Source organism: Atractosteus spatula, chromosome 12, assembly GCF_055471065.1.
Source record: "Atractosteus spatula isolate fAtrSpa1 chromosome 12, fAtrSpa1.hap1, whole genome shotgun sequence".
In the NCBI taxonomy this organism is placed as follows: Eukaryota; Metazoa; Chordata; class Actinopteri; order Semionotiformes; family Lepisosteidae; genus Atractosteus; species Atractosteus spatula.
In genome coordinates this window covers 579,360-591,080 of record NC_142717.1, presented here as the reverse complement: position 1 = coordinate 591,080, position 11,721 = coordinate 579,360, and the positions used below count along the sequence as shown (strand labels likewise).

Sequence of the window (11,721 nt, the reverse complement as noted above, 5' to 3'; positions counted from 1 at the left end):
AGGAATGCTACTTGTGTTTGTAACCTCTTCAAACTATTCATACTATTAAACTATTTTTTATCAATATATATAAAAAAAACCAATGTAGGTATTTCAGACTTAACAGGGGGTCATATCAATAGATCCACCAAGAAGACAGGTTGTAACAAAGTCAAAAAGATGGACAGCAGATCATAAATACTGTTCAAAGCAGCAGAAAACTGACTAAAGCACAAGGCCTAGTCACTGAATCAAGAGTCAACGTGTGGTGGAATACACTCTACATTATGGTACAAACTGTAATACAGCAACAGAGCTGATGTGTTCAAGAAAATAATGAATAATGGTTTTGAGTTATCTTTTAAAAGCAAAAGAAAGGCTACAAATGAGAAGAGGTCATTGGGCCCATCTGGCCTGTTTGGCTGTTAGCATCTAATTCATCCAAGGATCTCATCCAGCTCGTCCTCGAAAGAAGCCAGAGTATCACCTGCAACAGCTAGAATGTTCCGTATTCTCACAATCATTTTGGAAAGGGACACATTTCAGATACAAGTTAGCTGAGGACCTTCCAATGCAATTCAGTTTAGAAACAGATACTGACAACATTTTTTTAAATATACGGTTCGATCAATGAATAGCTGTACAATGTCCTTTTCAAAAGCAAAGCAGGGATGCTTTTTAACTTTTTTATTTGGAATGACCAGTTATTTTTCATTTTATACCTCCTGGACTTGGAATCACAATGCTAACCAGCTTCATTCACCCTCATGAGCCCCGCAAGACAGGACCTTCGGGACAGATATCTGCTCGGAAACGCACTCTGCCAGAGTCACCCGCTTCCTCCCCACAGCTGGCACGAGCTGGAGGAGTCAGTCTCAGGCACAGCACGGCAGACTTGCAGGCGCCCAGCTGGCTGGGCAGCTGACTGCTACACAGGAAGCTGCTCAGAGTATCCAGGCTGACCAGCTGTGGGGGCGCCGTTCGCACTCAGACCTGTTATGTCTTCAACACTGAGCCCCTGCCACTGCATTTTTACTGGATATTTCCGCTACTTTCACCTGATACATGGATTATAAAACAAACATTTCTGGAGAGTCTAAATTAATATTTTGTATTGAAAGCAAAAGTAAGTCTTTATGCACCATGTGGGCTGATTTTGTGAAACCAGTTTTTGGTTTTCTGAATCCCGTGCTGCCATCACAAAGAGCAGACATATCTACCATTTGTAAGAGCAAACATAGTGAAGCTTTCACCTGTGGATGTCTTTCCTTCAAATAAATAAGGGAAAAAACTGGAACTGTATGCACTTCACACTGGAACTGTGTAGGATTTTATTAAATCAACCTCACTACTGCATAAAAGTCAACACTGACAGAGCTTATTTCATTCATTATGTCCTTTTATATTTTATAAGTTTAGGAGATGTGGTACAGAATTTATAGATATCAGCATGAGGGTATATTTTAGTTAATTTTGTGTAGTGAAGCATTTAAATGATAAATATGGAAAAGTCAACATTAAAGGGTTTTCAGCTACAGTGCTAAAGGGATTGCTTGTCCCCATCTGTAAATAAAGACCTCTGGCAAATCTTTTCTCTTAAAGCAAATAAATGAATGTGTTATATAAATATAAATTATTTTCTGATAGCTGTTCTGTCCCTATTCCCAGCATCACCTTCACCTCTCTTAAAAAGGAGTGAATTCACACTAGAGTCCATCAATGCAGAAGTTTGACCGACAGGATTACATACTGTAGAATGGAGATGGTCACATTACTTTGAAAAAATGCAACAAGTGTTTTTGTTTATGCCTTGGTGTGGAGCTTACAGTAAATGCAATAATTCATACAGTGTTTTCCAGAAACTTGTGATGAGCTAAATATAACCACTAATGCTAACTGCTGATGCCCCCACAGTTGCAGAAGTATTGCCATGAAATGTCTTCAGAAAAATGCTGATTGCTTTTATATTACAAATACACTAAATGTATGTTTGTATGTGTATATAGTCATTAAGTGTTTTCATAATTTTAATTAACACAAAAGCGTTCAATAGAAGTTATCCTTTTATTATTCATGTGAGTTTAGTTAACAATAAACCGATTTTGTTTGATATAAATGTATTTTTATCCACTTTGGATAAGTACACCATCCACTTTGACAACTTGTGCCAATTTGCCTTTGTGGGCTCTGAACTGTTGACAGCAGCAGGTCTTCACATCCCATTATGGGTATTTTACTTTTCAGATGTGCAGTTAGCCAGTGGTTTCTGTGCACGTTTGGTAGACTTTTGACTTTCAGGTAATTTCTGAACGCCTTAAAGACTCAGATCTGGAGAATACAGATCTATCCATGACCAAAGAGTCCAATGTAGTCATTTGAAAATACCGGATCCTCAAAGGTTGGGCAAAGAGCAAAAAAAACTTTTAGTATTTATGTTTGCAGTGGTGTCAATCAACACCAGGTGCAGCTCTGTAAGTGTGAAAAATCAAGCGAAACGATTTTTCCTTTTTTGAAATCCCTCTACGTTTTGTTCAAAATCGTTAGTAGATTCTTGCTGGTTCCTATTAATCATCAACCTTTTCTCTTTTCTTGGGTTGAAGGCCTTTGAAATACAATCTACATTAACTTTATATTTACACTGATTTCCAATAAATTAAAATTAGTTTTTTTAAAAGCTGTCAAAACAATATGTGTTTTGATAAAGAGTATTCATAAAAGGACAGATTTTAATCACCATCATCTCATTAAATGAGCCAGTATTTCTTTAATTTCAGACTAATTTAATGAGAGTAAGAAAGCAGGCGACATTTTCTAAATACTTATTCATGTCTACATGGTTCTTTCTAAATTGAAAAATGTCATCACTGCCTGGGTAGCAGCAGCCAAGAAAAATGCTGCCTGTGCTTTTGTAAGATTTACTGGATTCTGAGCTTTTTAAGACATACTGTATTGTTTAATCCCCCCTCCAAACTGGCTTCATTTAGTTAATGGTAAAAAAAGTAAAGTAAAAACAAATAATGGGCCCTCAGAGGATTATCTACAATCTTTTCAAAGACATTCAATTAGTGAAACATGCCAAACGTTAACGTTCACGGCAAGGATCCATTTGAGCTACGCTCCTGAATAAAATATTGTGCTGTTTAAGCGTTGGGCTATAAATTCAGTGTCTTACTGTTTTGTTGTACCAGAGCAACATTTGGAGGGATCAGTGAAGCCGGTGTTTATGTATGGAGCACTTAGAGCTTTCAAACTGAACCCAGGGCGCAGAGGTCCCTGCAGAGGGTCCATGGACTGGGCCGACAGGGAGCTGGTGTAGAACGGGGTAGGTGTCATTAGTGTGGTATGACTGGGCAGAGTGAACAGCGGCACTGGGAGTTCTGGGCCATGGCTGACTGTCGCAGAGAGCACTGCTGGGACACCTGCCTCTAGAGAGGGACAAACAGCTGCTAGTGGCGGTGATCTGGAAGAAACATCTCTTGGTTTAACCCCACAGAATTTGTCCCGGAGTAGGAATTACAATATACAGTTCTGTTTTTGTCGATTCAAACATCATTCAGGTACAACAGTAAAAAATTCTTCTACAGGGATAAGACATGGAATTTGTTCACCCAAGAAACAAATGTTTCATTTCATCATCTGCCAAAAAAATACATTATACAATACAATGCAACCCATCTACAATACGTAGCCAGTATAGAGTAACCCATGACAAATGTATGAACATTAACATTAGAATTGCAACAGTTGTGATTTTGTATCCTTCATTATTTCAGAGGTTATCCCTATTTTCTATATTAAGGACACAATATCAGGGGTTTTATTGTAAACTACTCCTGTCAGTATCAGAAATGTTTTGAAATGGTCATAACATTTCTTTCTTTTGCCCTGAAAGATCCAGTTAGAATCATTTTTGTGCACAATATGTACTGTACTTTACTGTATACTCAAATGTTAAAATAAGCAAAGAAGAGACCTTGGGTTCTTAATTCAAAAATGAAGGCGCTTGTGGCAAAAACTAATATGGCTACATATAAACAATAATCACAAGTAGTTATTAGAAAATACAAATACTATGTAGAGTACTTGCTTTATATCCAAATTTGTGAACAAAGATAACAAGGAAAAATCCTAACAGCAGAAACTAATGTATACAAATTAATATTAGAAGCTCTTAATCGTACAATAGAATTATTATCAATATCTGCAGGCTTTTGGACACTATTATTAAGTCAACAAACTTTTGTTTAATGTGGTATTGTACTACAAAAGAAAATATATAGAATGCAATGATTTGTGAACAATCCAGCATGCAACACTTAAAGGCACAAGTTACGCCTTTAATTCAACCAACAACCCATTTAATTAAACCTTTTCATTTTTTTAACTATAAAACCATCAGATATTTACTGACTATATTTAAACACTTTCAGAAAACTTGCAGTTTTCCACTGCTTAAAAAATGAAAGCAATTCAAAAAGTCGAATGAAGTATAGCTCACTTTAGTAACTGAGAGCTCAGCTGGAATAAAGACCAGAAGACTCAGTGATTCTGGTGGCTGAGTCCATGAAACACTAACAAATGGAAAGATCATAGCATCTGATCCGACTATCATTCATCATTCGGGTCCAGAGAACAATAACATCACTATCTTGATGGTTTCTCAGCATTTTTATCAATTACACTGCATTGAATACCTCCACAATGCTAAAACATCCACATGACAGACATCCAACTTCAGTCTCTTATCACAACGTCCAAATTCCACCAACACTTACTGTACTTTTCATCATAATGCCAAACTTTGCCAAAAAGACAAGCATTGAAATGGCTTCATGGGTGCCAGAAATAGAAAAAAAATCGTATTTACAAAACAAATGAAAAATACATCTAAAAAGCTAAAAGTAGCATACATTCCTTGACAAACACATTCAAAGTTGTGGCTGAGGGAAAAATCCATTCTGATAAATGAATCTGAAGAAGAGAAAAGTCTGGATTTCAGGAGGAAAGCAAAGGTCCATCAAAAGGAGGGGCACAGAGGAGGTAGAAGAGGAGGAGTTGATAGGAGATAGCGAGAGGGTTGCAGGTCAAGGTGAAGGTGAGGTCTTTCAGAGACGACTGACACGCAGGGAAACTGGGGCACAACAGTAAACTGTTGGAAAGAAGTAAAGAGGAGAAGAACTTTTACCGAAGGACCAAGCAAGGAAAGGAGTATCTGATTGACATCTCAGGCAGGTTTTTGAGGCACATTACAAGTCAATATTGTGGATTTCAAGACTTGTCCTGAGAAACAACAACAAAGCTTTCTTTTTAATCATGCAATTACTGTAAAGGATGCAGACACTGATGACTAACTGCACAAAATCTTCTTTCAAAACATTTAACAAGACGAAATAATCAAACCAAAGTGGGTAACTGGCACAGCACTCATTTTTCTGCAGAAACCCCAAGTACATGGAAAGCATCTGTTATCACTTAGTATACTGTATGTACTGTACATAACATCTTTGTAAGTGAAAACCTTAATCTCTTAAGCACATCCATTGCTAATAATGGAAATGTGTACTTAACAACACGTAATGCTTTATAGGAAAATGAAAATTGTGAAATAAAATATTTTACTCATAACATGCACAAACTCTGTAATGCTGTCATATAATGAGCACAGTTACCTACACATAATAAAATATAGAGGATCTGATCAAATAATGGCAAGCTTCTATGCGCTGTCTTTTCAAAGAGTATTTGTCATCCAAATATTCCTGCAAACAGATGTCAAAGAATGAAATTCAAGAGAATTAATTCATGATGTAGCTGTGTGAAATACCACGACAATTTTTTACCCATTACCACCACTGTTTTAAAGAACACAGTTGAAAAGAAAGGAAGGAGCAAAAAAATGATAAGCTGCAATGTTGCAACCTCACGATCATGCTTCATTAGCTCCAAGGCAAACTGAAGTGGAAAAATGGCTCTCACCCTATGAGGAGACACAAAGTAAAAATACAGCAGTAACCCATATTGCAGAACACCTTGAAAGGCCTTTAGTCAAAACAGAGAGGAACACAGACAGACAAAACTGAAAGAAGAAAAAGTTGAAAAAGATGAATGGGAAAGGCGGTCAGTGTACAGAACAGGCCAGAGCAGGAAGGGCAGAGCAGATGAGTTCGAGCTTGACCAGGACCTACATTCAGGTGCCAGTTCCATGCAGTGTTCCAGTGCGACGTCAGAGGGCTGTGGAGTGTCTGAGTCCGCACAGCCCTTGGCTAGACAAGGAGGAGGGTATGGTGGGGGAGGGGGAATCTCTAACTGAGGTGGGTCACGCACGTTGCCTCTCCGAGGCTTAAGAGGAACCTGCCGTCGAGCACCTAAACAGAGGACGAATGGGCTTGTAATTAGTTCAGGGAAAAGAAACGTAGTTGTGAGACCTCACGTTGCGATATAGAGTACAATGATACTTAAGAAATAGATATATTCAGGAATATATTTTTTGCACAGCTACATCTTAAGTGCAATGCATAGGATTGAACTGAACAGCTGCTTCCTTTTGTATGCAAAGCCTGAAACAATTTCTAGACATTATATCTAGAAACATGTCGTCTTTTGGACATGTGACACATGGGTATCTAGCATATAGTTCAAGTAGGGAGCTGCGTCAGCACATCTAGGCAAAGGAGCAAGTAAAGGTTTATTATAAGAAAACAAAAAAACTTTCTTCTCTTTTCAGCATTTTATAAACTTCACTTGTTCCTATGATATATATATATACAGTATAAACACAATATATATCAAATTTCTTGGAATGGCTGTCCAGGAAAATAAAATGGACACATCTGCGCAAAAAAATGCTAAAAATACAATGTAGTATTTTAGGATAAAAAAAACATTTCTCTGGAACACCTGTAATTTGAGATGGAATTATGCCAACCAACATACTAATCAGACTGATAAAGAAAAGCAAATGGCATTTCCATCCATTTGCTCTGGTTGATCTTACAATCTGTTTTGGAGCAACAGGCAGAAAGTTGTCAGAGCCTAAAGAAAAGCCATTATCCTAGAAGAAACAGCTCCTCACAGCTACAAGAGTGAGTGATGCTATCAAACCTCATTTCATGCAAGACAAAGGTTGACTATAAGGGTTTCATAAAAACTGAGGGATGCGTGACCAGATTTGTATCAACTATGTGGTAATAGAGATGTCATCTTGATTCCAGTGAATGTACACAAGGAAAACACAGGAAAAACAAAAGCCTATTGTATCTTTTTTTTCATAGTTTCTCTCATTGCATACAGTACATGCAGTGGAGCTAATATGGCATTTTTTTAGAAGGGAGTGAAATAAATCTCTAAAAGGAATGATTATAACCTAAAATGCATGACTCTTTTGCATTGAGCAGTGTGACCATCCTGTAGCCTCATCTTGTCAAATCTCAATGGCTCAGCAATACCGTACTTGGTCTGCTCTGTGGTGGAGACCCCTGAGGTGACCAGATTGCATATGGGAACAGTGCTAGTGGACCTTTAGGTAACTCTCTTCTCTCTGTACTAGAATTCCCAAATCAGTACCCCACTATAGTAACTGGGGATATTGTGTTATAGGAACTGCCAATGTTTCAGGATGAGATGAGGGATGAGATATGAACTGAGGTCCTGACTGCCTGGTCATTATAGATGCCATGGTACTGTTTAGAGGAATGGGGGTATTAACCCTGGTGTCCTGGCTACATTCACTTTGGGCTTGCACTATCTGGCCTTTGTAAAGTTCAATGGGAAACCAGTTTCTCCGCTCCCCACCTGGCCTACTGTGCAGACAGCAGCTGGAGCTCAACTTCTCCTTTGTGTCACTGAGGTCACACTGAGAAGTGTGAACCCTCCTACCAGTAAGGAACCTTGGAATCCTTTGTAAAGAAATAGGCTCTATAAATGCTAGTAATTAAGATTCTGATTTGTTTCTGCTGCTTAATCATAAAGGTTTTGGTCAAGTTTTAAAAAACAAAAATATGTATACAGTATATTTTAAGCCATCCATGAATGAGCTGCCTGAACCAGAGTTTCTAGGTTTGCAGTATTTCCCAACTGTATTTTCATAATGTTAGTAAATACAAGGTACTTAAGGCAGCCTAGGAGTCCAGATGACTAGACTGCAGGAGCACAGGTCCAATGGAGCCAGAGAGGATTACTGTTGTGATATCAGTGTAAAAAGAAGTCTATAGTCAAGTCATTAACTGCAAAATACACAGCAATAGACTGCGCAGAAGAACAAATCCTCAGTTTTAAGTAGTGGGAAACGCACTTCGATGGGGAAAGTATCCACACTCCTGGACACAAGCACCGCTGTTCTTGAAAACGTTTACTCAAGGTAATAATTCAGAAACATAAGTAGGTGGTCAGGATGCATCTTTTTTAGTGCATCTGTTACGGTTATTAAGAATGCTGAATTGGTCACTTACTTTTCTGCAGTTTTTATTTATCAATCAAAATCAAAATATATTCATTATTATATAATGGCATGGGACAAGGCTTATGACACATTGCACTATTTTAAGCTTCTTCCAAAAATATAAACTAGTTTTCTGTCGAAAAAAATTGATTTACTTGGATGGGGTTAAGATCAGACTGCCATGCCTTCAGCAAGCTGAAGAGCAGTAAAAGGAACATCAAGACTATCCTGTTTTTATGAGCACCAGCAGATGTCTGATCAGATATAAAAAGCAGATCAAGCTTGTTCTGCTGCTACTCAAAATATCAAGTTGAAAAGTAAACTTGTAAATTCCAAGTCATTTATAAACAGGTAAGATGTAGTTATACTGATAAGCTGATGGTTGAGTAGGGCATGTAGGAACACATACTCAAGTCTGAAAGGTAAGTGTCAGACTGAAATATATTTATAACATAATACAAATCTTATATACATAATTTGTAACCTGGAGAGTAATTTGTAAAAATTTTCAGCTCAGAAATATTAATTGTGAATACTATAGTTAAATGTAATTAACATTCCTACCATTAGAACTGAAAATCTAATAAGAAATAATAATCTTTGCTACATCCTTTGCATTCACCCTATGGCATAAAACTATTTTTACTGTTATTTAACATTGTGCTTTTCTGTTATGTCACAGTAAAATTGCATTTTCTGTCAAAAATAAAACAGAAAAAAACAGATTTTTGATTTTGTTTGCTATTTGAAAAATAATCCTTTGCCCCCATTAAGCCACAAAGTAAAGTAATCATGGAGAGGTCTGAAGTTATTATTTAAAAGGTATTAATACTATGCTGTACAGGTATATACATAATGTTTATCCTTAAGAAAACATTTCTAAGATTTTAAAAGTCTAAAAGATTTTTTTAAAATGTTTTTTTCAGTACTTTTGATAATTACGTAGCACATCACAAAGACCTGAGATTTATGTGGAATATATACAGTAATTACCAAATAATCACATAGTAAAAGTCTTCATGTGAATCAGATTGTGAACCTTTAGATTTGAGCAACCATGATATCTGCTAGACTTCTCCTGCAGTACTTAATCACTCTTGCATCAGCTTTTCAGACTTTCAGCCCATTTGCCCTTACAGAACTGCTTTAATAGGCGATATCTGAGGGTTTCCTGAGATCAACAGCCCACTTCAGGTACTGCCATGACATTCCAACAGGGTTTAGGTCTGGACACTGACGTGTCCACAAAACGAGAAATGTCTTCTTCTTCAGTCATTCTGTTGTAGATCTGCTTGTATGTTTAGGATCACTGTCCTAAACATTTTGGCTTAGCTTCAGCTCAAAAAGGCTGGTCTGATATTTTTCTCCTGAATCTGCTGATACATTGCTGATATATTTGCTATTTTATTGAAATATTTACCAGAAATCCTTTTTTGAGTTCATGACCTTTTAAACATATTATTGAAGAGAAAAATCAACAGCCTGATTCCTAAAATAAAAAATTAAGTTATTATTTCTTTAAAATTCTGTATCACATGCAGTAGCATAGTGCATCAGATCAAAATAAGATTTTTAGGGCTAATGGTTCATCTTCCAATAAGAAATCATGTCATATGTCAGGTATGTGATATCTGGAAAGTGTGAGCTGAAAAGGCTTTTTTGTGCATAGCATTTGTTCCTTGCATTATTTGTAAAGGAAAATGTTTAATAATTTTAACATTAGTTTAATAATATAGCTTAATATTAGAATTTAATATAATTAATAATTAGTTTAGTAATATAGTTTAATATTTTTATAAGCATAAGCATTTTTTAATCTTAGTGTTGGCAGTTCCTTGTCATGCATGTATTACAGAAAAGAGAAATGTTGATCAAAGCATTCAAACAGAATACCAGGTATTCAAATTTGCAGCTGAGGCAAACCTGTGGTCTCTGTTTTTTTTATTTAAAAAATATGAGTAAGTCAGCTTAAGTCGAGTAATCATATCTACACCTCCAGCATTTTTCTTTTTTTTCTCTTCACAAATGCCTTTTTATTTTGCATGAAAAAATGTGCTGCAGCAGCTGAGTTTGACAGGCAATCAATTCAAACTTTGAGGCAATGAGAAGTTTCACAATGCATATTCTTTATAAAAGGTCTGTTTAAATAGCAATGCATACTTTTATGACATGTTCAATCTGCTTGGAAAGGGGTTTGCTATTTCACCTGGTTTTCAGGGGACTGACTGTTCAAAATGTAAGGCGTAATGTAAACTAAAGCACGCAATTGGACCTGAGCTACAGTACCACTCACATGTGGTTATCACAGACAGTGCAGAATGGGAAGAATTTGTGTTTTTTATGTTTATACTACACTCAAATTAAATGCTTCAGACCACCTGTAAAAAATGGTACTTGTCTATAAGGGACCTACCCAAGTGGAATTCTAAATAACTGTATGGCTACTCATTAGAATAGCTACACTTATCGCTGTGTTGATCATACATGACAATCCCTCCAGGCCTGAAGGAAAACTTGATCAGCCTCCTTATTTCATCCTCTTGCACTTTCACTGCAATAACTTCATGCCTTAGCCTGACTCTAGAGCAAGTGTAATTTCAGAAATCAGCTGTTTATTATTTCACATCGATGTTCTCTGTGTAACAAATATAATATATATACACTGTACAGCATATAACGCATTATAAATTTTCAAAACTTTATCACAAGAACAATGCATGTCAAAGAATCTTTCAGAAAAAAAGTTCAACTGTCCCAATGAGCCCTGAACATGTCACAAAAGCAACATTCAGAAGAAGAGAACTTTCAAAAGCATATGGTCATAAACCACATATACAGTCCATGCAAGGCCCAGTGTGTCTAACGACGCTGTTACATTCTAATTCCACGTGACAGAATATGACTTTCATACAAATTTATTCGTTGGAGAATACAACAAAAAGTTATTTGTCGCATTGTAAAACACCATCTTTTGAAAGAAGTGAACCTGATAGATCTCCAATACCTACCCATGGTGCTTTGTCTGTTGTCGTCCACCTCTTCTGCCTTATGGTTCGGAACAGATGCCGGCTCCTCTGCTGTGCTGTTCTCCACTGGCTGCGGCTCATCGGTCCTGCTGCAGTTGGCAGGGTCCGCACCCTCTGGCTCCTCTCTGCTGCTGCTGACCACAGAGGCCGATACCTCGGTCTTGGTGCTTAGCTCCGGAGTTGCTGGTGGGGCTGGAGCTTTTCTTTTCTTCTGCTGGTTAGAGCTCGGTGAGCCGGGTGCCACCTCAATGGGAAACGAGCAAAGAAAAAACGATTGAC

General features: G+C 37.2%; 1 protein-coding gene across 1 annotated transcript in view; it reads right to left on the bottom strand.

The window, feature by feature from the left end:
* cobl (cordon-bleu WH2 repeat protein) overlaps nt 1-11,721 on the bottom strand; it is an 86,629-nt gene that overhangs the window by 14,119 nt on the left and 60,789 nt on the right. Inside the window, exons 10-11 of the mRNA XM_088929646.1 lie at nt 11,425-11,686; nt 6,165-6,344 (exon numbers count right to left, since the gene is read on the bottom strand). Coding sequence (XP_088785772.1) covers nt 6,165-6,344; nt 11,425-11,686 — 442 coding nt within the window. The remainder of the gene's footprint in view (nt 1-6,164; nt 6,345-11,424; nt 11,687-11,721) is intronic.